At 45.7% G+C, this 26,367-nt stretch overlaps 1 protein-coding gene across 1 annotated transcript in view; it reads left to right on the forward strand.

Annotated features, from left to right (window-relative positions):
* Positions 1-26,367, forward strand: part of LOC135393806 (cell adhesion molecule Dscam1-like) — a 293,651-nt gene that overhangs the window by 232,577 nt on the left and 34,707 nt on the right. The window contains exons 6-13 of the mRNA XM_064624087.1: positions 12,959-13,240; positions 13,627-13,707; positions 14,254-14,661; positions 17,406-17,564; positions 18,554-18,841; positions 19,488-19,607; positions 22,031-22,207; positions 22,827-22,974. Of these exons, the coding sequence (XP_064480157.1) occupies positions 12,959-13,240; positions 13,627-13,707; positions 14,254-14,661; positions 17,406-17,564; positions 18,554-18,841; positions 19,488-19,607; positions 22,031-22,207; positions 22,827-22,974 (1,663 nt within the window). The remainder of the gene's footprint in view (positions 1-12,958; positions 13,241-13,626; positions 13,708-14,253; positions 14,662-17,405; positions 17,565-18,553; positions 18,842-19,487; positions 19,608-22,030; positions 22,208-22,826; positions 22,975-26,367) is intronic.

A 26,367-nucleotide genomic window follows, 5' to 3' on the forward strand; every position in this document is an offset into this window, starting at 1 on the left:
TCATCACGAAAGTGGGAGATCGTTGCGAAGACCATCAATCATCGTTCTTCTCTCTCTTCCTTCTGAATATTTATTTTCCGGCTATCGGTGAGGGCCCCGTGAAACATGCTTATGACAGCATACATTAACGCTTAACTTGAAGCTCATTACACGTGTAGCGCAATATTTAGTTCTTTTTTTTTAAGCTGATGACCATACGAACAAGAGGGAAACAAAAGTATCATAAATCAATATAACAAAACCATATCTCGATTTTTTGCCCTTCAGCTATCCAGTTAGCGGAATAGTTTCACATGAAAACTTGGTGTGCAATACCCTACTTGTTCTGTCGTTCACTTTAGCAAACATTTTTTTTTTAATTAAGAAAAAATCATTCTCTCTGCATAGCATGGGGCACATGAAAGTTCATTAAATGAAAATGAAAGATCAACCAGTCAGTGGTCGTCTTGCTACTTAAAAATAATAATAATAAATAAAAAAGAAATAAAAAGATAACGAAAGAACAGATAGTGCTGCACAGTCAAAGAGCGTTCACAGGGCATTCAGACAATCACATAGGCATAAGTTTAGAATGCATGTACAGAATAAGTATCAGTGTAATGCCCACAAGTGGAATTGTACAGAGTTATAAAGAAATTAATAAAGTTTCGTAGATGATCAAGCTTAGTCACGCGATTTTCTTGAACGCTCTCTCTCTCGCAGTCTCTCTCTCTCTCTCTCTCGTTGTTCGCACTACACATGCAGTAATTCACATTCACATTATGATTCCTATGGCCGGTATTGTTCACGCAATGACTCAGTTGCTCTAATTTTTACATAACGGTGACGTAAAGAATTTCAGGACATTTGAAGGCGTACTTCGATTTGACAACTGCTCATGCCAGATTTCTGTTTCCATAATGAGCATGCTGGCTTTAATTCTCAAGCGTCTCGTGCAACTATAGACACCCGTGAATTCGTGCCGCGTTTTTGAGCCCTTTCTGAAAACAAGGATACTTCATGAAGCCCATCACTCAACAACAACAACAACAACAGATAAACTAATTAATCTCAGTGCAATCTTATATAAATATCTAAACATCTAAATATAAATATAAATAAATAAAAATAATATCTAAATTAAAAAAATATAAATATCTAAACAATCTAAAATAAAAATCTCAGTGCAAAAGCAATGGGGCAGAGTTTTAGAACTGGCCTCAGTTGTTGACTTGGTTGGGGAAAATAAAGCAAATCAGTAAATTAAGGATATAGGGAGTGGTAGGCTAAAAGATAAGGAAGATGGGCTCACTAATTTTGTGACTCATCTAATCAGTCAACAATACAAAATAAATTAATTATCAGTCAAATGCCCGAAGAAGAGTCGTAGAATGTGGAAACCTGATATTCCAAGCACGTATTAAATATCCAACTTATGATTCACAGCATTCACGATTCACTATATAAACCAAGATAATTTACAGCGTCCTTCCACAAAAGGGAACCCCTCAAGTAACAAAGTTATTAATATGACCACTAAAAGCACTTTTCAAGAAGCAATTTCATGTTCCTGACATCCTTTTACAACTTTACAGTAATCCTGGCTTTGAAGTGCCTGCAATAAGAGTCTGCCATTCATTCAACTTTACGAAGTTTGCATTGAATAACCAGCGCGAGTCGAGGCGGATGAGAGTAAACTCGCATAAACGTTAAGGTCTCAATTAACCCGTACTGGTGATGCCGTTCTGCCATTAATACCCACCAATTAGAAGCCAGCTTCGTGAAAACCCCTCTTTTCTTGCTTTCCGGTTGGCGGATGGGCCGCTGTCGTCATTTGAAGGGGCCGAACGTGCGCTTCCTCCCATACCAGCTCTCCCCGTCTCGAGCACGTTTCTTCAACACTGATTCTTCGTGCTTTTTTTTTTAGATGTTTCATTCTGTGTTGCTCGCACAACGCATATTAATGGCCTTATTAGTGGGAGAAAAGCGGTGATCGTTAATTCCCATTATTGGGGCGGTTTTACGCCGATCTTAATGCAGGGGGTGGGGGGGTTACTTCGATCTATCTGCTGCTATTATGGGAGTACAGGGAGACAGAAGGAACCATTCTTAGGTGTCCGAGTTAATGGGAGGGATTTTGGTCTCTCAAGCCGCTGGGCTCCCTCCCCTCCTCTGAGAGTGACCTCGTATGATCGTTATCGATGTGAGAGGAGGATTAAGTGTAAGCGCGCAGAAAAAAATATGAAGAAGAAGAAGCCGTGCAACAGCAGTTTATAGGGGAAGGATGAGCTAAGTTGGAAAGTTTGGTGATTGCGTTGTATGCAGCTGGTACCCGCTACAACTGCCCGCTGATTATGGTAGCTCTAAAGCCATAATATCCTATTACACGACATTGAACCTGTATCGTAAGTTCCAGAGTCCCTCATAAGTACCATAAGTCAGCTATGCTGCCCTTACAGGATAATAAGCCTGCATCAGAATTACCCCAGTCCATCATCAGTACCGTAAGTACAAGAAGACAGAGGTCAGATAAGCTTGGCGTTGGCAACATGTCCCTGACAAAAGACAAAAACCAACAGCGCAAGACATGGCACAGGACATGTTACCAACGTCAAGTATACTCCAGCTCGCTCGCATTTTACTTGTATGTTCCAGATAAGCCATTTGGACAAAACCTCGCATGCTCGAAGATACATCCCAGTACCTGCATATTAGCGAAACAAAGTTAATGGAACCGCGGATCACTTTTCACAGGTGATGACAGCGTCTAAGGCTCTTAGTCGTTTTACCATTAACGTGTAAATGTTATTTGAAATAAAATTCGAGGACCCGCGACCTCTTTTCTAATCTTATCACAGCCTAGAGCAAGGGTGCCGAAGTGGCGGCCCGACTGCACTCCTAGAAATGAACTTCACCACATAGCACGCTACTAGCCACGCGTAAGCCTTTTTTGTGACAATTATGAACAGCGTAAGTGTCACAGAAGAGGCGTACGCCTCCCGTTTTCAACAAATCGGGGCAGATAACGATATCATTCGAGATGATGGTTGGCTAGCAGCGCGCTATGCGGTGAAATTCATTTTTAAGAGTGTGGGGTTGCCATGCGGCCCCAAGCAAAAAAAAAAAAAGAAAAAGAAAAAGAAAGAAAAAGAAAAGGTCATTAAGGGTCGTGGCTTTATCATAGGGATCACTACTTGTGCACTTTGTCTTTCGTTAATAAATTATAGGAAACTGTTGCCCGTGGCCTGTAACAGCCGATGACTCTCTAACTTTTCCGGGAAACTTTTCCCTCTGGGTCCTCCATCTGTATGGACTGTACTACCCATTAAGCTTTGTAAAGTTTAAATAAATTCAATTCGAGTTTAAATAAATTCAATTCAACTAAGAGACGAGCGCGGGGACGGTTGGCACATGACAGCAGCGAAGACAAAAAAAGTAACATAAGGACAGTTAAAGGGAATGTCGAACTTCCATAATGGACCTTTAGTTATATTTGAAAGTTCGAAATTTCCTGTCTGTCTCTTTGTCGCTTTCGTCGTGTTCGTCGATCGTTGCAGAATTGGTCGGATGCCGAATGCAGTCTCTCCATATTTTCTTTATCAACTTCTCAACAAACGTCGTCATCGTTCCGACCTTCTACCTTTCCCAATTCAAAATTAATTAGGATCACCCAAAGGTCATCAAAGGTCACCCCCTTGACCTACAAGATATCGTTAATTATTGTAATTAAAAAATGCGTTCCCTTGTTAGCACACCGGCAAGACCTCCTAGATAGCAGAGGGCCTGCGCCTGACGTCACGCACAGAGGCCTGCGTGAGCTTTGGGGGCTGCTTCGAGCTTTTCTCTTGTTCACTCTTTCATTGACGTCATAGCAGCATCAACAGTTGTAACATGAGGCAACACCTCCTAGAGAGTAGAAGGCCTGCGCACAGCTCAACTCACGGAAGCCTGCGTGAGCTTTGCGAGCTACTTGTTCCCTCTTTCATTGACGTCATAGCAGCATCCACAGCAGGCCTTCGTGCGTGACGCTGTGTCACGTGGGCCTCAGGCCTGATGCTATCTAGGAGGTGTGTTGTTACCGTTAATAAATTTTCCTATTACAACATCTAGGAGGTGTTGCATGAGGCCTCCCTGTGTGACGTAGGACGCAGGCCTTCTGCAATCTGCTAGGTGTCGGCACATCCGCGGCATAGCGCAAGTGAGAGCATACTGGGTACGCACACGCATTACATTTTAAGAAAAAAGGGTGTGAAAAAGTGGCAACTTCTATAGTTACCACCTAGGTCAACATCGCGTCTAATAAAGGGTGTGAAAGGGTGGCAAAAGCGATTATCGTATATCCAAATTGCTACGAAAAGGCGTACGCCCCCCTCGCTCGCCGAATCAGAAACGGTAACCCTTATCATTCGTAGGTAGCAAGTAGAACTTTGCAACCTTTTAGGCACAACATATGCGACAACTATTACCTCCTGAAAGGTGTAGCTGCTCCACCTTTTTTTTCTGATAGTGTAGCTCACTGCGATAGCCACCCACGGAAGCCAACAATCGTATCCGTACGCCCGCCGAAAATGTGCGTGCTATCTCTTTCCATGCTGGTCCCAAACAAACGCTGTGATACTCCTACGCGTACACTCTAAAAACAAAACGTGACCGCATAGCTAAGAATGATAGGGTTATCCCTTCTGATTCGAAGAGAGACGGGGGCGTACGCCCCTTTTGTGACAGTTTTCATATATCCAATTTGCCACAAAAAGGCGTACGCCCACCTCTCTCTTCGAATCAGAAGCGATAACCCGATCATTCTTGGCAATGGTTGGCGCACAGCGTGCTATGCGGTGAAGTTCGTTTATGTTAAAAGCGTTACTGGATAGCGTGTGCTAACTACGACAAACACAACATGGGACGCAGATATACGCCATCTATCACTGCAACATCGCACGTTGCGCGGAATTGTGTTTTACATTGGCGTGGTCTTCTCTCTGTTTCGGGCCGCACCTCTTTTAAAGCTAACATATTGGGTGTATCACTGTCTTCCGGTAGCAAAGTGGTTACGATGCGATGTTTGTCTAGGGTAAACCTCCACGCTGTCTCAAGAGGACGTCGTCGCGTCGCAATAATACCTTCACCGATTATCTTCGAAAGTATAGGGAAGACGGGGATATATTGCAACACTTTTGACATTTTATTTTTTAAAAGATATATTTATTTGAAGAAACGTCTGACCTTCACTGTGGCAGAGAGTGTCAGTTTCAGAAAGATACAAGTGTTTTTCTTAACAAAATAATACATTTACCAAAGTAAGCCAATTGTTGCAATGTACCCCGAGTTCGGGGTAGAATGCAACACGTTGTAAAGTACGCAGGGGTAAGAAATAGCACTTCTGTCGCCATTACGGGAACGAAGTGCCATTGGCATACAGGCTCGATGGCTTACGCATACATAGCATCTCATGTCCTGAAATTATTCCAGCCCGCTTCGGAGCATTCCAGTCATGCTTATAGAACGTCAACAACAACAACAAATATATCGTGACTATATAGAACGTCAAAATTTACTTACCTAGCCGAAAGGAACACCAGAAACGCTGAGTAGAGTCCGTCTGACCTGTGCACTTGACACACGCACGGAGCCCGTTCTTGAGGGTGATCCCATGGCGCAAGATGGAGCCACTGGTCGTATTTAAAAGGAGCAAAACAGTGACTGTTGCAACGTACCCCTGTTGCAACAAGCCCCGTCTTCCCCTACGCCTCGCTGCTACTGGAGATCGCACGATTTACTCCGGTACGCGCAGATATTAGAACATGATCGGAGGTAAAGAAGTTGAGACTAGCACATTCACAAAGCCTCACACGACTACCTACCTCTACGCCGACATACCCCTACCTCCTCGCACGCCGAAAAGCAGGGATATGCGGCATAAAGCGAGACAGCGGTGATGCTTGAACGCACACTACTTGATAATCCCTCAAGTGCGCTAGCCATTTCATCACGTTGACGCTACTTGTCAACGACATGACACGGACGGACGGGGCACCCACTCGCCCAACATCGACGCACGCTCCTATACACCGTTTTCCTGCCAGCCTCACACCCAGCGCTTTCTTACGCAGCACACTCCAGCAAGGCGGAAAGCGATATCAGGGAGGAAGCATACGGCCCGTGTGCTTTCCTTCTCTCTGGCTTGTACGTTAGAAACAGTTGTTTTCAACGTGCTCCCCCAGCTAGACGGCGCCGCGTTTCAATATGGCGACGTCCACGGGAGAACGGTGTATACACATACGCGCAATTGCAACGGCACACAACGCTACAATAAGTGGTCCTCACTGTAAGGCGACTTATTAATATTTTTCACCGCATTCCCGGCAACACTGGGTTAGAGAATTGCCCCTGGCGACGAAACGTTTCAATCACCATCATTAAAATAACCGTTGTTGGGCTGCACATATAGTCTCTTGGTAAGGGGGTTTCAATACGCAGGAAGCACAAGTTACAAAGCTCAAATCATCCCACCGGCCGCTCTGCCACACCACGTATTCCCGTGGTTTCCAACCAGGACTCCAGGTGCAGAAAAGGAGATTGCAGGCAACCATTGCGTTGATGGCGAGAAAACGTAATACAGACGGTAATACTGAGGCTAGGTGGTAGTACCTTGTGCGTTGACAGGCTATTTTTGCGAGGTGGAACCGGCATTCCACTTGGGAGAAGCACACGTTCGGGTTAGCGTATCAAACAAAACAAAAAAAAAACAACAAAAAGACAAAGTCACTGTTTGGGCCGTAAACCGATGCTGCTTTCGTCCCCTGTGCTGCGTCAGTCATCCTAGCACGGGCTGGGTTGTTTGCAATATGTCGGAGTCCTTAGGTGTGGTGCTACTCGTTCCGGTCACCAGTTATGTGGTTCAGAAGCAGGGTGCTAGGTGCAGGGAGAAAACGTCTTGCATTGTTTGGGAACACTACTTTTATTGAAGGTTAGAGGAGGAAAAGAGATTGAAGTGGCAGGAGGACAGGCTGTTTGCCACCTGGAGGATGGTTGACCATGCAATGCTTGACCACGTCGCGTTGTAAAAATAATGTTGCCCTCGCCCTAAAAACGAAGAGCAGGCGCTCTTCGCAGGTTTGAAGTACGCAGGTTTGAAGCGCCATAGCACGCTATAGCTTTTCTTGTGGTGGCGCTGGAATCTGCTGCAGTTCATCCTTCTTGGTTGCACCACACGCCTTTGTTTACCGGTGCGGCCGTTGTTTTCTAAGTAAGAAGGTGCTATGATCCGCTTCACCGTTTCTTACCCTTGAGCCGAGTAACCACAATGTAAACAGCTGCACACGCGCCTTAGCGCGTCGCGCCCATGACGATGAAACATTGAATACCTGTCTACCACCACTTTCGGCCTCAGCGTGCCGAATGCAGATACGTCGAATCCGTCACAGCAGCACACGGCAGTTTGAAGAGGGCGCTGTCCGCCCGTGATCATCTACGGTCCATCGAGCCGGGCATGGATTTTGTTGGGTTACACCACTGCTCGCGTAGAGAAGCGTCTATTTTACACCGACTACGCCCTAATGTCGCCTGGACTCCTCTGCTTCTCTATAAGATCGGCCTTCTACGCTCGCCAACATGTCCTACTTGCGCTGTTGACGCTGATATTTCCCATCTTCTCCTCAACTGCCGCAGATCAGCCAACCGTCGAGCCACCCTCAAGCGACGCCTACTCGAGCTGCGGTGCACAGACTTTTCTCTGGCCACGTTACTTGACCCGGTACGATATCCAGCACAGTGGCCTGTGCCAAAAGCAATTTTGACGTTCCTCAGCTACACCAGTGTCATGCATAGCTTGTGAACTATCAGCTTCTGAAGTCTTGTGTCATCTTATTGGTCAGTGCCCCACTATCACCGCGTCCTCGTGGTTCTCACCTTTCACCTCATGCACATTGCTCCCTTCATTGATCTCTCTGTCATCCCTCCCTCGCCTTTTGTTAGTTTATCAGTTTCTAGTATTTTATTTAGTTAGTTTTGGTTACTCCACGATAGGAAACCATGAGCGATGGGCGAAGACACGTAAACAAAACACAACACGAGGCCCATGACTCGCCGATCGCTCTGGCTCCAGGGAGGATTCTAGCCGCAGTCACTGCCACCATCCGAAAACTATCTAACATATCCTGACAGAATGCCGCGCATATCACACTATGCGGGAAACCCACCTCCCACACTCCAGGCCTGGCATAGTGACGGACATCCTATTCCGCGAAGGTTCTTCTGCAGAGCGAACTACCAAAACTCGTAACCTCGTTCGTTTCATCCAAGAAACGGACCTCGTGCAAAGACCCCTCTAGTGCACCTCTCATCCACATTGCACAGTGCACTTTCGTCTCATCAGTACCGTTCATCCTGCCTATACCTCACCCTTCAATTCTCATCTCCCCTCCCCCCTCTTTTTTTTCTGGCTATAGTCGTGACGATGCCCACTCGTGTGCGGCTAGCAAAGGCGGGCTATATACCCCCCCCCCCCCCGGAGTTTATCCATCAGTAGACTGCATCTACGTCATTCTGTGTATGTCGTTTCGATTACTTTATTTTTTACTTATATCTTTGAGGAATAGCAAGTCGACACACCGTTTGGCTGACCTTTCCGCTTTCCCCCCTTTTTTTTGTAAATACCTCTCCCCCCCCCCCCTGAATAACCGCAACAATGCATCTTTTTCCTTGTGATCCACCGCTATCACCTGTCACTATTCGATCACAACACCGACTTGTCACCGCGAGAAGTGGACCTCTTTGGACGAACCATGATATCAGCGGAAGTGTCGCAGCCTCGCTGATAAGGACGACCGATATTTTAACCTAAAAACGCGACGCTTAAGTACGCGCCATGTAAGTATACGATTTGCATGGTGCGTACAAAATTACTTCCCTTCGGTGCATACAACCAAGTTGCTGACGATCAACCAACTTGACTAATTTGCGAGCAGCGCACAGTCGTCAGATTAGACACAAGGTTTAGACTCGTGGTGGAATATTAACCCAGCGCCCAGGGCGAATTGAGCTGGGGAAGGAGAGGCACGAGGGACGCCTCCTGGTAATTACTGGGACATCGCAAGTCGCGCCTCAGTGTATCTACGACGTATACGGATACGGCTAGTTGATTAAGGCAGCATCCCGTTATCTGTCTGCCTTCAGGTGGTATGGGACGCTCAACTGTTATGACGTGCTATATCTGGTCCCATAGACACGGGGACGGGCGGCGAAATGTTGTTGAGCGAACAAACCTGGTCATGCTCTTCGTGCGGGGCGGCTACTCAGTGTCTGGGAAGAAGTTACGTTAAATGCGATGCTGAAATTCAAGCGAAGGACGAAGAAGATAGTGCAAGAGTGAGAAATTATATTCAAGGCTGGCTGCTATGCTAAGGCTGCTGCAATACATTGCTGCTATTACATCATCATTACTTTGTTGTTGTTGTTGCTGTTGCTATTCCGCTCTAAAGAAGCAGGAAAAAAAAAAAGAGACACACACAAAAACTTGAATATAGTCGTCGTCAAAAAAGTCAGACAGCGACAGGAATCAAACCCGCTTTTCTCGAATACCGCTACCCGTTTTGATTTATCCAGTCCAGTGTTTTATCGTCTAGACATCTTGAACTTTGTAGTGTGTTTGGCAGTTCGCGTGTTCCTGCCTCGGCACCGATACTTTCCACCGGGCAAAACAAGAATTACACTAACCTCAGAATTGTTATATTCGTCCATCAATGTAATCGGGCAGTTTTCTAATCCTTTAAGTCCCAAGCCTTAAGCCTCTTATTCGACTTACGAATTTGCACCGAAGCCGGGAATGACGAATCATTCTTTAGCAGTGCATCTTCACTTTGCCCGCCACGCTCGTCGACCGGAATTCAAACCGTTTGCTTCAAACATACGGGCAGCAGAAGTCGGAAGAAACCTACCCTCTTAGGGGCGAGAAAAATATTTGGCCTGGCAACCGTGGTTTAAGAAAAAGTGGCAGTCACTCGGCTCGGAAGCGGGCCTTTTCTGGTTGTTCTGGGAGCTCTGGAGGTATAGGTAGAAAAACGAAAACAAGGAGCATGTTGCAGAAATAACGTGAAGTAAAAGTTAAATAACTAGACTAGTTAAAGCGACTAAAAAGTTTGTATTAATCAGTCATGCAGTGCTGTTGCTACGCTGCAACAACGCAGCTCGTTCGCAACGAAATGGAACCAATTCGCTTCGAGATCGAACGTTGTCGGCGCGCTGCGGAGAAGCGATGAACTACCGTAGTATGGGTAGCTTCCTCGCGTCGTCTTATTTTACACGTTTATTCCGCGTTCAGTGCAGTAGGTGGAGTATTGGGGAACGCAACAGTTTCATACCATCGAGGTACAAGTGATCTTCCGGTGAATACACACAAGAATTACGGAGAAGTGCCAGCGAATCCGAACATTGACCCGCGTTTTATCCACACTAGAAAGGTAGCGGTATCGCCCCCTATAGGTCGATCTCGCACGGAATAGCACAAGGGCTAAGAAATAGTGCTGTGGAACACGACCAGGGGCAATCTATAGACAAGCACCAATGTGAAAAAAAAAAAAAAGGCTGCCGTTCCCAAACTTGTTGACGCGTTAATGTCACTTACCAGTCGACACCCTGTTCACCTCGAGGACATCGCGGATACAGGGACCCTCAGGCGTTTGCTGACATGGCGCCATCTGCCGGTTCTGAACAAAATTAGAAAACATGGGCATAAAAGACGACCAAAGATAAGAGCACCATTGCGTCTCTTGTGCTGGCGACTGTGCGAAAATGCCATCGATCTTCTATGGGATCTTTCCGCCGTAAAAGGTTTTCATGCAGCAGAATATTTGATAGCAACTGCCCAAAGTAAGCAAATAAGGTTCGGGATAGTTGTTGCGGAGAGTCAGACAGGGTACGCAACTGCTCAGCAGGAGAACCAGAGCTCGATTGAGCTCGGGAGATGTTATTCCTCGCGTGCCTCGGCGCTATATAGTGGCGCTGACGATATTGCCGCCACAGTGCCCGCCAGCGAGTGGGTGGTGGAGACTGGAGAGTGATATCCCGTCACTCATCGACTCATCGACAACGAACTCACCCACTCGATGCCTGTCCTCGCTGTTTCTCTCCCCACTTTTGTCCCTCCTCCTCCAACGGCTACAACCCGTCACATCACCTGGTCCCCCACTCTACAGGATATCACTCGTTGCTGTCCACCAGCCACTCGCTAGGGGGAGGGGGGGAGCACTGTGGCGGCAATATCGTCAGCGCCACTATAGCGCCGAGGCGCGCGAGGAATAAAATCTCCCGAGCTCAATCGAGCTCTGGTTCTCCTGCTGAGCAGTTGCGTTCCCCGTCTGTCTCTTCGCAACAGTGCACCTGCTCAGCAGGAGAACCAGGGGGCTTAATCGCTTCATCGTCGTTACGGTCGTTACAAGCTAACGAGTGGCGGGAAATTCAAAAAGGTAGGCACGTGAGACATTGCGCGCTGTAGTGGCGCTGACGATATTGCCGCCACATAGTAAACACGACGGTAAGATTGTCGCAACCTATGCCTAGTGCGGGAAGTCCCAGAAAAAGACGTTACACAGGAAAACGAAGGAGAAACGGAGGAAAAAGAAATGGAACTACAAAGCTCTCTCCACCCGCCTTCGTTTCATGCACGACACAATAAGCGCAATGTTTTAGAAATATGGAGGGTATTGGCTGCCCTGGAGGATGAATCGAGCGAGGGCAAGTGCAAGCTACTGTGTTACTTCCTTTCAAAGTATTTCGACTGCAGTAACTGTCCATTGCACGGAATGTGACTTGAAGTACGTGATAATGGGAAAAAATAATGCAGCCCATGCGTTTCATTTCCGAGATACTCGAACAATGCATCCACACTCTAAGACAGACGGTGCACTCTAAAAGCAGACCTTCACCGCATAGCACGCTGTGCGCCAACCATTGCGAAGAATGATAGGGTTACCGCTTCTGATTCGAAGAGAGAAGGGGCGTACGCCTTTTTGTGCAATTTTCATATATTCAAATTGCCACAAAAAGGTGTACGCCCCCCCCCCCCCCTCTCTCTCTCTACTAGGTGTGAACAGATATTAATGGGGTACCTCAATGTAACCTCAATGCAGGGATGGGCATAAATACATTTTCTGAGTATTTAAATATAAATACAAAATACTTCGTTGAAAGGGGTATTTAAATACTCTTCATAAATACTTTTCGATATCAGTATTTAAATACAAAATATAAATACAGTATTTAAATACCATAACTACTGCCATAAATACTTTGAGGAAGATGGCACCTGGGATTACAGGAATAATGATGATCATCATGACGAATCAGCAAGCAATAATAACATTTATTTGTTAGACCATCGTGACGATTTTAATATTTGAAGTTTCTCGAAGACTGCATCTTTGAGGCATCTTCTGTTCAGTTGTACGATCAGTTTCGCAAAGGAGAACAGCATCTCCACAGATGAATCGTACAACAAGGTAATCAGGTGGATGTGACCGTTGTCCGCAACAACAGTGAAAAACTCCCCATCTAGAATGGTTGCCACATGCGTATGCTGCGCAAACAAGGTATAACTGTGCCCCAGATTGGCCCTTCTTCGCGAATGGTCAAATGCAGGGCAATTTTAGGGTAGAAGTCAGTATATACTGTATTTAGGGGTATTTATAAAGTATTTACGAGAATAAATACCCGAAAATTGATATTTAAATATAATTATAAATGAATTTTTCTAGTCTGTATTTAAATACCAAATATAAATACATGTATTTATATTTTAAATAGTATTTTAATTACAATGTATTTAAATACTGCCCATCCCTGCCTCAATGCAGTACCTTTTGCTTCTCTATGGGTGGGCGCTGCGGTGTGGGGTGACATGGTGACTCTTTCGCCTGGCACGTTTTCCAGAAGTCCTCACCGCCTGTCAAGACACATGACCAATACACTGCTTTCTCGTACGCAGAAAATGTCAGCGTAACCGTAAACCCTGAAGACGTTCGTGCTGAACTGGGCCGGCAGCTCACATTCGAATGCAGCATCAGAGGAATATCTGGAGAACCCATACGAGGTGGTATAGCCTTCACTTGGTTGCACGATGGAGTTGCTGTACCTTCGACGAGACTTCGAGGCGAAAATCAGAAGTTGCACATCGCTTCCGTGAAGCGGGAAGATGCTGGTGTCTATCAGTGCCTTGTTCTCCTGAGAGATGTGTCGGCTCAAGGAAGCGCACAACTGAGAATACGTGGTAAGTATATTATGCCCTATCGTAGGCTTCGTAACAGAACCGAAGCATTCACGCTCAGCTTGACCCAACAGAAGGTAAAATTAAAGCAAAAGAGCTTTTCCTTCTACCGACATTTTCGTTCGTGGGGGATTTCAAAGGGATCGACTTGAATTGAATGGGAGAGAAAAAGTAAGGCACACGCTATTCGGGAAGCGGTAGCAGAAACTAACCGAAATAAATTAACGCTTCAATGCCCCTATTCATTTGACTACAATGCCTTCATCTTGTGCTCACAGCTTCTGCTTTATGTGAAACACTGAATACTCAGTCTACAGAAAAAAGTATTGTTTCTGAGTAATTTTGTAGATGATCTTATCGTACTGTATTCTCTCTTTTTTTATTTACAGACTCTCATACGAAACGGAGTATTCAGACAAGAGTAAACAGACGTTGGAACCCCGTAGGGAGTTACCTCAAACCACGAAAAGGTACGTTCTATCCACGCACAAATGAATGAGGTAGCAGTCCGGAAACATTTTGATGCGCTAACTGCAACTGAAGACTGCAAACAATGCCTCCTCGCGGAGACTTTGTAAACCACGGAGTTACTTTAAAAAAAAATGTTAAGCAATACAGGTAAAATACATAAGTACATTTTTCTTGAACAGATGTTTCAGTAAAATAATTTCGAGTTCAATCTGAGTGGAAGCATAATGGACCGAGTTGTCATAGCGACTTTCCGTGGTCAAACCGATGAACAAATATTGCGCTGAGTCATCTGTGCCCCCTATATGGCTGACTATCAGGTTTCTACTTATGCAGCGATGCTATCTGGAGCTCTTGAAATAATGAAAGGAATGCTTCCTGTTTGTTTTTTGTCGTGGATGTTGCGTCAAATTTCGGGCTTGGTTACCACGTTCACGTCTTCTTTTTCATTTTTCAAATAGAAGCACACCACACTATAACCTTTCAGGTCGCAAGACGTTTCTAGTCCTACAATGTAAACTGGTTTTATTATCTTTCCTGTTTTCAAGAATCTCAACCAGATCTGAAGTACGTCTTCGGTAAGATGCTGGTGGACGTCGGGGAACGCTTTTCTCTACGTTGCGTGGCGGCGGGAAGCCCTCTTCCTCGCGTCACCTGGGCTCTGGACGGCCGAGCCGTCTCCGAAAGCCATCGCGTACATTACGGCGACTTCGTTAGCGCCGCGGGCGAAGTTATCAGCTACGTCAACGTGACGTCGGTGACGAGGGACGACGGCGGCCTGTACCGCTGCGAAGCGACCAACGACCTGGGCACGGCCTGGCACGCCGAGCGGGTAGACGTCAGAGGTCCACCGAGAGTGCGACACATGGGAAACCTTACAGTGACATCGGGGACGACGCTGGTCTATCACTGTCCCTACACTGGCCATCCATCGCCTAAAGTTACTTGGAGCCGAGGTAAGGTGACTCTGTGTGACTCCGTGGTACACTCTTAAGACAGATCTTCACCGGGTAGCAAGCTTCTACCCACACCATTATAGATAAGGGTATCATTCTATACAGTGGTTGGCCCTCAGCGTCTTATGCTATGAAGTTCTGTTTTGTCAGTGCAACTAGCTGTGTAAATGAGGCCTCATCCAGTTATCTTGCTTATTATTTAAGTTGGGTGATGCGAAATTTGCAAGTTTGTGTCGATTTTTTTTTTTCGTGTTAGCGCCGCGAAGCAACTGTTCCCTTAAAACTCTGAAAGCACTCTTAGCAACTCTTCTACTCTCAACTCTAGCAACTCTTAAGACGCAACTCTCATTGATGGTAGCCAGAAGTATTTCACTGAGCGACGCGTCCTCCAGCGCTAACTTGAAGCCACTTGGACACCCTCACTTGCCCTTCCTCAACTGCTTTGGGCCTTCGGTCAATCCTGCGCGTCAGCTACGAGCTCTTCGAGCCCTTATCACATTCTTAGCCGCAAAACAGGGCTCCTGCGTGGACTCTGAACATTCATTATCATTCATCATCATCTTCCCCTCAAGCAATGGGATAGGGTGCCGCATCAGCGGCGAAACATCCCACTACATCATCATTACTTATTTGTTGTTGTTGATGTTGATGGTAGCCAAGGTCGTGTTGAAGACTGGGACGTGATGGGTTCCAATTCTACCACGGGCTGTGCTAAGGTTTTTCCTGGGTTTTCCGAAGACTTTCCAGACGAATGTCGGCACAGTTAATCCCCCTGAAGTCAGCCCAGGACGCAAACTAACCCCCACTGTCCCCAGTCATTCCTGCACAATTGTTTCGCGGCTGTAACACATACACACAAAAAAAAAAACACAGAAAAGAAGAGCATAACTTCACCGCAGAGCACGCTATTAGCCAACCATCATCCCGAATGACATCATCCCCTGTTGTCCCACATGTTGTCTGACATATGTCCCCTGATTTGTTGAAAACGGGAGGCGTTACGCCTTTTTTGTGACAATGATTATCTACTGCATAAGTGTCACAAAAAAGACGTACACCTCCTGCTTTCCAGAAATCAGAGCAGAGATGATATTTGGCATGATGGTTGGCTAGGCACGTGCTCTGCGGTGAAGTTCTGCTTTAAAAGTGCATGCAACCCGTTTCGACGAATGTATGCGCTTTGGGATACACGGAGCGTAATCATATTTCCAAAGGTTCATTTCTCTTCAAACGCACAAAGATACAGCTCTTGTGCAAAGCTGCAGGGATCCTTGGACTACGACCTCGTGGTCCAATACGCAAAATGCATAACAGTTGGTTGACTATAGCAAATAGGGATAAATGACTGATAACACAGACCGTTGGGCTAGTTGGTATTCCATGGCAAAGGTGCAAAAAAAGCTGCCAAGGTTTACAAAACGGACAGCGGAGGGACAAACGGAAATGAGCGCCACTAACAACTTTAATACAATGAAGAATGGAGCTTGACATGCTGCACGTCGCTAAGAGATAGCGGTTGTATGCGAGTCATCCAAGGTTAGCTGCGGTTGCTCCGGCTTCAGTGTGTTTTCTTTCTTCATTGTATTAAAGCTGTTAGTGGCTCTCGTTTCTGTTTGTCCCTCCACTTTGCAGCGTTTTTTTGCATCTTTGTCAACGTCTATCATAATTGCATACAACAGAATATCGATCCGCGCAACATTCGTCCGACTTTAGTTCACTTCCATTGCTCTGAAGATCTTTGTTTCAAGCTATTGATGTCAACTCGCGTACTATTAACAACAAGAAACAATCGAAAGAAATGGATATCCCTAAACGAGAAGCCGAATAGGGTATACGCGGTGACACAATCTCGAACTGACCGCAATCCATCATAACATGTAGTCTGGCCGCATATCTGGCATAATGGCCTCCTTGCAGGAAGAGCGCCCCGAGGAAATAAACTGCCGGTTAGTAACTAGTTATAATTTGCTCATTGTTGCACATCCAGCGCCTAGCAACGGCAAGTACCACAGTGAATGTGAAACAGCGGAAGGTGAAAGAGCAACGTGTGCATACGATAATGACGTATGCACTTTCTTCACTACGTCCGTTCTCTCCAATTATTCCGGAAACAATGGTGAAAACCATGCTCATCGAATTATTCTCATGTGATCTGAAACTTTTTGAACAATTTATCGGTGATTTGCCGCATCATTATTACAGGGAGAAGTTTAATTTCAGTTCGCGTTTTGCTTACAGAGACTGCATTTTAAAATGGAAGCGAATACGAAGCGGATAATCATATAACCGAACCGAACAGTCATACAACGTATCACACATACGCGAGCAGTCTCGGTAATAGTCCACAAGGTACGGTCCGAAAGAGAGATTTGTTCGACTTGGCAGAATTCGAATATAAATTCCATACTGGATTCGGAATTCCAATCGGATACAAAATTATTCGCTTACTCGGTATTCGAAAAATTCGAATATTCGCGCAGGCCTACAAAGTATGAAACGATAAAGCAGTAGTTTCCGCACTAAAGCTGGAGCAATAAAGCAGCAGTAAATAAGGAGCATTTTTGTCAAATGTCGTGTTTCAGAAAAATCGCGCAACTAACAGCGAAATATGCAGGAATAGATCACTTTGGTTACTGCCGTCAGTGTAGGATTAACAAATTCTCCGCCAATTAGCTTGACGCTAATTAACGTTTTTCTTTCGCCATTTCTTTTTTCTTGCCTTCACTTCAAACGGTTCTGTCCAGGCGGTCGAGACTTACCCCACAACGAGAGGCAGAGAACATTCGAGAACGGAACGCTCATCGTACTCGACGTGAACCGGGAGGCTGACGAAGGAGTCTACACCTGCAAAGCGTCCACCGGAAAGCTGCAAGCTCGAGAAGACTTGAGAGTAAAGATTATAAGTAAGTTGATGAAGTTTAAATTCAACATGTCCACACGATCGTCGAGGCACCGATGATTGAAACGATCCGTGCTGCACACAGCATAGCGTTGGCTATGCCCAGTTCTCTTAACAATGCATTTGAGTCGATTATACTGTCAATCAATGAGTTATACGCTCCTCAATTTTCTCACTCTTTCTCTATTTTTTCTTCTCAGACTGTAGCGGGCATATTTGTAGCTGCGCGCATAACGGTAATCGATTTTTACATAGAGAAACTCTGAATATCGGAAGGCTTTGTGAAAGAGGCCTCTGCGTGTCTCGTACTTCGAGAATGTACTAACCTTGTGCCGAAGCAAGCCCTTTGGGGACGTTGTTAGGCGTTGTGTTTTGAAGTATAAAAGGTAGAAGCAGGTATTCCTCCTCTCAGTGATAAATCGCTATATATTTCCGGCTGTTCTGCAAATGCCTTGCCCTCTATAGGCGTTAAGACACGATGGGTGTTAAGAGATATCTGTCTTTAAACGTGGTTAAACATTTTGCATGTGCCCCCCCCCCCCGGGGTTGTGGCACGAATCAACTGTAAATGAAAACATATAGCAGTCTCGAACACTTAACATTTTAAAAAAGGGTAGGGAAATCATGAGCAATGATTCAAAACCTTCATTATGAGTCCCAACTTTAAATAATATGGAATACCTCTCTCGATGGTCAAACCATTCTGTATGTCAAAACATAACCTGAGATAAACACTATGATTACTAATGGCGTTATGTTTAGAAAAACCACAACGGCATGCTGGACTACTGCGCATACTAGGCTGTGAACGTGAGCTAAAATTAATTCTCACAACATTTCGGTCTTTTGCGCCTTCAAGTTCTTCTTAAGGAAATCCCCGTACAAATACCCACGGCGGAGCTTTGTACGAGTAAGCCAAAAGACGCGCAGCGGGGAATTGTAAGATCCAGCTCATTAAACCCATGCATCTTCTTATGCGCATGTTTCCTTTAGAGAAGACGGTGCTGAATCCATTCAGTTTTCCCAAGACGCTCGCCGAAGGAATGCAAGTCGTCATTACGTGCTCCGTGCGCTCGGGAGATCCGCCAATCAAGATTTGGTGGCTTAAGGACGGCGTGCCTTTCAGCAAGACGCAGCTCAACATTCACGAGTCTTCATTGGGAGACCTGGGTTCCAATCTAGTCTTTAACGAAGTCGGCCGCGCGCACAACGGTCGCTACACGTGCGTTGCGGAAAACGACGGTGGGATTACGAACCACACAGCCGAACTCATCGTGTTTGGTGAGTTGTGTGATGAATTTGTTTCTATATCCGTCCTTTGATGTGTTCGCGCGAGGGAGGATGGGAACTGTCGAGAGTTTCTAGTTTTAATTATAGTTGCAAAATTGCGAGCCTGTGTAATCAACATTTCCGTTCCAAGTTGGTTATTATATGTGCAGATATACCCACGCGGGATTGCCAGAGCCCTCCGTTTCATCAGTTTCATCTGTGCCTGTTCTGTTAGCGCTTAATTTTGAAGTATTGTTCAGTAACCAACTGGGACAGTTGTTCGTTCTTATGTTACGTAGTGTTCACGTTTATTAATGGATGAACGGTGTCAGTTTTAAATGGAAACATAACGAGTGGCGCTCGAAAATGTTTGTGAGAGTTGTATGATATGTTTTTGCGTTTGAGATAATTGTCCCACCGTGCTTCGATGAAGTGAGAAGTCGCTTTGCTAACAACATGCATTCGTTTTCCGGAAAGTTTATATTGTATCTACTATCTATAGTGGAAATACCCAGTCTAAACACGTTGCGTGCTTGACCTATCATACTATAGATGTCCTTGTCCACGTTGTGCATTACAGGTCAAGCCTTTTGTCAATAAGCACGTCCCAGAAATTAGTGTATATATATTTGAATGTGTGTACATTTGCTGAATCCAGTGCCTCCAAAATGGAAGATTGAACCAGCTGACAAGTCGAGTGTCGTGGGATCAACGGTTATCTTTGACTGCCAAGCTGATGGCCACCCGCAACCTCTAATACGCTGGAAGATTGCTCTCGGTAATGTTCCTGCCGATACACGTTTCCTTTTGACGCATACTGATGTGGCACAAGGCTAGCTAAGTAACAATCACCTCGAACGTTCAGTTCAACGCAATGCAATTAACATTTTTAAAGTGTCAGTCAGGAGTTCAGTGCTCGCTGCGATATACGACTACGCCTAAGAGGATGATATGCAGTCGAACGATGACACACAGTAAGGGCAGGACGCCGACAACAAAATTTCGCTGAGGTCATTCTGCCTACTTACTTTCTAGACGAATGTCGGCACAGTTACCCCTGAAGTCGGCCCAGGACGCACACTTACCCCCCCCCCCCTGTTTCTCACTCCTCCCTGCTGTCGTTTATCAATCTGTTCACGTTTGTACACCGCTCATAGCCACCGTTGCTTCGCGTCACTAACACACACACAGACACACAAAACGCGAAGTTGGCTTTGCCGCATATTGCCTCATATTGCGGCAGAGCACGCTTTACAGGCAACATTCAACTGAACCAGCGTGCACTCTTCGAAATGAACTTCACGGCATAGCACCGTTCTCGCCCCTGATTTGTTGAAAACGGGAGGCGTACGCCTTCCCTTCATTCTTTTCTTTGCACTAATTGCACTCTAAAAACTGAACTTCACCGCATAGCACGCTCTGCGCCAACAATTGTCACGAGTGATAGGGTGATCGCTTCTCATTCGAGGAGAGAGGGAGGCATACGCCTTTTTGTGTCAATTATCACGTACCCAAATTTGCACAAAAACGCGTACACCCCCCCTGTATTTGAATCAGGAGCGATAATCCTTTACGTTTAGTTTCTTTTTTGTATAGTTTAGCTTTTAGAGTGTACGCCTCCCCTCACAAAATGTATTGTACTTGTACTCTTTCATCGTTGTATTGTACTTCCCCACGCCGATTCACAGCCCGACCAGTTCTACTTCATCTCAGCACGGACCACCCGATACAACCGCAAGCTACGAACACGAAATGCGTTTAGTCACATCTCACCAGCTCCGGTGGCATAGTGATTAGTATGATCGCTTTTCCACGCAGAGACGAATGTGGTGACGCGGGGATTAGCGAATGTCGGCACAGCTACCACAGAAGTCGGCCGATGACGCATACTTGCCAGAGTTGCTTCGCGGCGCTAAGACGGTATATATTGATACGGGCAGCACAGCGTGGCGATGGTAATGATTTAATTGACAGAATGCGAATGCGCGTGGCATGAGTCACCGTTGTCATCGTCACAATACCCCCCCCCCCCCCCCCCCGAAGTCGTGACCTCCTGGGCACGATGGTCGTTGATGAGCGAAGATGTTAGGTCGTGGATGTGGATTGTAGATGTGGATGTCAGTGGGCGAAGGATGAGGTGACGCTGTGCTGCCCGCAGTAGCCCGGTGCCTCCGCTCCGCCCGCCATGGCTTGCCATGCTCGCCTTGCCATGCTGCTATTCTGGACGCAGGTCATCTACGGGGCTGGGGATCGTCTGGTCAGGTCTGTCGCGTCATCTGGGCGGGCTGGGGCGTCGGCGACCATCACAGCAGCGTTGGGGCCAGCGGCGGAGCAATAACACGCGAAGGAGTCACCGGTCACGTCCTGTAGGTGTTCTTGTAGAGGCTGTTCGAGGGGGGCAGGGAGCCCGCACCTCCACCAAATGATACGGGCAGCACAGCGTGGCGATGGCAATGATTTAATGGACAGAATGCGAATGCGCGTGACATGAGTAGCGAGACATGAGTCACCGTTGTCGTCGTCACAATATATAAGACTTCAGACTATTACCTTTCCATAGTATTGCCCCGCTATTCAGTCAGCTCCGCAGTTCAATTCCTTCCTTTTATTAAAAAAAAAAAAAAAGAATATGGGGGAGAGGGCACCATGGGGGCATGCGGCCCGCAGCTCCACAGACCCAAAAGTTGAAAGCCACCGAAGAGTGTGCACTGAAAAGTATGTCGAAAACCGAGAACATGATTTTGTTTCAGATCAAACATTCCTCGTGGATGCAGTTTGTATTTTCACGGCACTGCACCGGAGATACTTCTCCTGTATATGTAGAATGGTTAGAGTACTCACACGTGCCGCGTGTGCTAGACGAAACGGTGTTGCGACATGTAACGAGTTGGGCATGCTACAGACGTTTGATATTTGAAGGAAGCTAACACAGAGGAACCTCATTGCGAAACCTTAAGGCAGGAACAAACATGAGGTCGCGTTGCGTAGGCCGTCTACAGAGAGGAGTAACTAGAGAGGCGTATTGTGTAAACAAGGCACGACGAGTCCCCTTTGCGCTCTTCTGTGTGCTCTAGAAACGTGAAGTAACGCTTGGAATCCATTTAGCACTCGCGGCAATGGGACTGCCTAAAAATATTCCGTCGCACACGTGTGCGCCTACTTAAGTAAACGTTGTTTTTTTTTTTTTCCCAATTGTTGCAGAGGACGACCCTACGAAAGCGTTCAAGTCTATTATAAGCAACTACCACATGCAAATGTTCGAAAACGGCTCCCTGATAATCAACGACGTTGGACCCGGGGACGCGGGAAAATACTTGTGCGAAGCGACCAATGGCATCGGTGCTGGTATCAGCACTGTTGTTCGTCTGTCTGTGCACGGTAAGTCGAGGATGTTGTGTTCGAGACTACCCAAGCAGCACAATGTACCCAAGCAGCACAATGCACTGAAAGTCGAGTGCAATAGGGGTGGACGGGTAGGTGGAAGGCCTTGAACAGACTCGTGAAACTAAAGAACATTGATAAGACACATACCGTCCACCCCTATTGCACTCGACTTTCGGTACATTGTGCTGCTTGGGTAATTGACTTTGTTGACTTCTAGAAGGCGCAATCAGTGATATCAAGATGCTTGTAGCTGAGATAAGACGTGCGCACTCTTAAAAAAAAAAAGAAGAAAGGGTGTACTTTAACTCCTTTTTCTTGCCACATATATAACTCCCTTTTGGAGAGTACAATTACTCTCAAAAAGGGGTCTCCTCAGTCCCACAAGGGAGTAACATTACTCCCTTACTCCCTACCGGAGGGTAGTATTACTCTCCGATAGGGAGTTAGAGCTTAACCCCACTCCCTAAACGGAGTGAGGAGGTTCCTTTTTGAGAGTAAATGTACTTTTCAAAAGGGAGTGCTGTATGTGTCAAGAAAAAGGAGTTAAAGGAAACCCTTCTTTTTTTAAGAGTGTGAACATATATGCACCTATAGTTGTTGTTTTTCTCACTAGTGTCGGCACATTTCAAAGTGAGCTACCACTCTCTGGTGGTCAACAAAGGTGACCATGCGAGACTCTCCTGCGAGGCGTTTGGTGAGAGGCCCATCAGCATTTCATGGAAGAAAGATAATCTCGTACTGGACCACCGATACATCTCCAGGTACGCCTGCGTTTAAGCTTATCAGTTTATTAAATACATTATTTAGATAACCGGCGCTTGGCGGGAAGGAATTTACTGTTTACTCCCTTGCCTTTAGTTTGATGACCTTCGTATTCACGTAATGTGCTCTATAATCGTTCGTTAATCATTAGTTTTCACGCGACAACGGTAGGAGAACAGCAATAAAACAAAGATTTGTCTGGTTACAAAATAGCAAGCCTCCGTCTGAGGCTGCAGTACCTGTAAATAAAGAAAGAAATAAGTTACTAACTAAATACGTGAGCAAAAAGTAAATAAAATGTGGAGAGATGAGTAAAATAATTAAGTAAATTGGTAACTAAATAGGTAAATAAATAAATAGATAAGTTCAACCTAGTTATAAACTATGTATGTTCATAATGGGATGGCTGAACATGTTATTAGGTAAACATATCAGTATAGATGTAGGAAGGGAGTTGCCTCAGGACAGAAGCCGCCGATATTTTGAACAGAGACTGTTCTTCTTCTGGGCACCGTCCTCATCATTAGCATGGTATTTAAAGGGTTAGGTGTGACGTGTTTAAAGTTCCATGCGAATTGTGGGTCAACAGCCCGGAGGGAAGAAAGGGTCCGTGCGGGCTTCTACGGCCGGAGTGAATGGCTGCTTTGTTAGAGTGTGGAGGGGATTATGTGAACGTAGTGATCTAGGCTCCAGACCGGTTACAGAGAAATGGGAGGTTCACGAACACGTGGACGAAACGGGACAACATGCAAGAATTGGCAAGGATAGCGAAAGATAAGGAGTTCGAAATATCGGCGGCTTCTGTCCCTTCCTAAATCTCTACCGGTTCGCTGGATTTCTACCCATCTATATCAGTATAGATGTTTTACAACTTATTAATAAAATAAATTATTAGTGTACAAGTCCGCACCAGACACCCGGAAACATTGTCGTCGTCTCTTTGTCCGGGATGTTTCCTATAACTACAGCTAAGAAGGTTTATCTAATTCATAACAGTTTTGTACTGATGCAACTAGACTTGAAAAGCGACAGCTCGGGCATATAATAATAAGAGACAATACAGATATCCGCAAAAATAGTTCAATTGCGTTCTTTGTGATACGGACTCTACAGCTTCAGATTCCTGATATTGCAAGACGAAGGTGTCTTGTTGGTATTAGAAAATCGAGAAATTAAAAGCATTAGATACACACACGGGAAATATGCAGCTCTCCCGTCGCAAACATTTTTGACAAGAGTTACCTGCCGCCTCGTTCGTAGCCTTCACTATCGGCTACGCCTGACTGCACGTGTGTCCCCTCTTCACTTCTTCCTTCGCAGCAAAACTGCTCCCAAATCACCCGTCCCCCGCTTTCACTTTTAAACTCTATTTATCTTCTCCTCTCTTCAAAAGAGTGACGCTCGATAAATCAACGAAGATCCCCCCCACACACTTTGCCACTTGCAAAATATGAACACACTTTGCCTAGACTACAACACTAAACAACAAACACTTTTCCTGATAACAGGCCACCGCGCTCCGAATGACCCAGTTCCCAGCACCACTACATGTTTCCCACATGAGCGTGCGGCGCTGAAACAATAGGAGGCTGGAACACGGGCTGGTACTCCCACATCGCCTCCGAAAGCGACGCTTCAAGAAAATATGAAAACAAATTACTCGTGATACGCAAGATTCGGTTCCCCCCCCCCCCCCCCCTTCCCAAGCTCGGACAAAGATAAAGCCTACACGCCTAGTTTGCATTGACCGGCGGTACACTAAATGGAAAAGCTGGGAGGAAGCTAATTAAATACGAGATGGACGAGAAATGTTTCTGAATTCACCCTTCTCTTCCCCCCGTCTGTTGTATCTTCTCCCACCCTGCGTCTTTTTTTCTTCTTCTTTTCTTCTCTCTACTACACTGAGGGAAAGGAGGTTGTTGCCAGCACCAGTGCGTTAGGCGAAGTTGTTGCGAGCGGAAATGACGGGCATTTGCGGCGCAGTTTGGCTTCTAATCTTTTTCTCCGCGCATTAAAGTCCCGAATTTCGCGGCGCTTGCGACAGCAGGTTGTGATAGAACTAATGAGACGACAAATAGGTGACGATGTGGGTTGGAGTTCGTGTCACGGTTTTTCCTTGCGCAGTACGTCCGTCTATGTCATTGAATTAACCATATTATAGAAGTCTTGGGTTTAAAGGTTGCAATGAAGAAAAAAAAGAACAGCTTCAAATAGGAATTCGTCGCGCGACGGATTCTGCTAGTCCCATAAGGGCCGACAAAAAATAAAAACAAAAACACCACTCCCACACACACACCATGCTGCGCCTGCCCCACCTGCGTACGCACGTGCATGCCCGGATGAACATGACTGCATCCCATACGGGTGCAGAGAAACCAAGGAATAAAAAAAGGAACAAGGAATTTCATAGTACATGCCTAGTACGCGGGCCTAATAAGCTGTTTAGACAGCATAAACCCCAACAAAGTTCAAGCGCCGACAATTCATCGTCCCTGTTGTTCTGTTCCCAGGGTCGCGGTACCTTTACTATATCGAAGTTTCTACTCTCCATTGAAATATGAACAATTGTAATATGGGAGTCGTCGAAAAAGTCAATTGCGTTTTCAATTATTCATGTTCTTAGGTACCTTGAAGCTTGTGTTATGTTCGTCTGGTGTTTGTTTCTGCCTCAGAACCGTAACAAACGGTCGAGAGCTAATTGTAAGAGAGATTGACGGTTCCACTAGCAGAATGAATATTTTTATCCTATCCTTATCTTTCTATTCGATATTAAACCTTAATCATCATCATCATCATCATCGATATTAAACGACGCATGAGATATAGAAGACTTTATCGGATACGTGTCGGTAGTTCAGAATGATAGATAGGTTGACCCTTTGGTTCAGTCTACCCAATTATACAAAGTAGTCACGGATAGCGAAAAAGTGGGCGAGATTCAACTCAAATGCGTGCATTTTGAATGACAGAGAAAAAGCTCGGTAACGCTCCTGTTTTATGCTGCAGAGATCGATAGTGCATTTATTATACAAATCACTTAGGAAATGTAAACACGATGTGTTTCTCCGTTCCAAGTGACTGAACCTGCCTGCATGCATTGATTTTAATATTGCGCTGAAATTGAATAAGTTCACATGATTTTTTTTAGATAGAGAAGACCTTGAAATATGCATATTTTTGTAAGTATAGGAAAACATCTTATCAATCCATGTACGGGTACATTTCCTGTGTCATATACCTACGTTCGGAACCTGGAAAGCTACAAAGAGTTCGGACATGTCCTATCACAAACATATGCTTCCCCCTTTTGTAGCCCTTACGAACTTCCTTTGCTCTCCAGTGTTATTTACTGCAGTAGTATTTACTAAACTAGCTCTGGTAGACAATGGCAA

Source organism: Ornithodoros turicata, chromosome 5 (assembly GCF_037126465.1).
Source record: "Ornithodoros turicata isolate Travis chromosome 5, ASM3712646v1, whole genome shotgun sequence".
NCBI lineage: Eukaryota > Metazoa > Arthropoda > Arachnida > Ixodida > Argasidae > Ornithodoros > Ornithodoros turicata.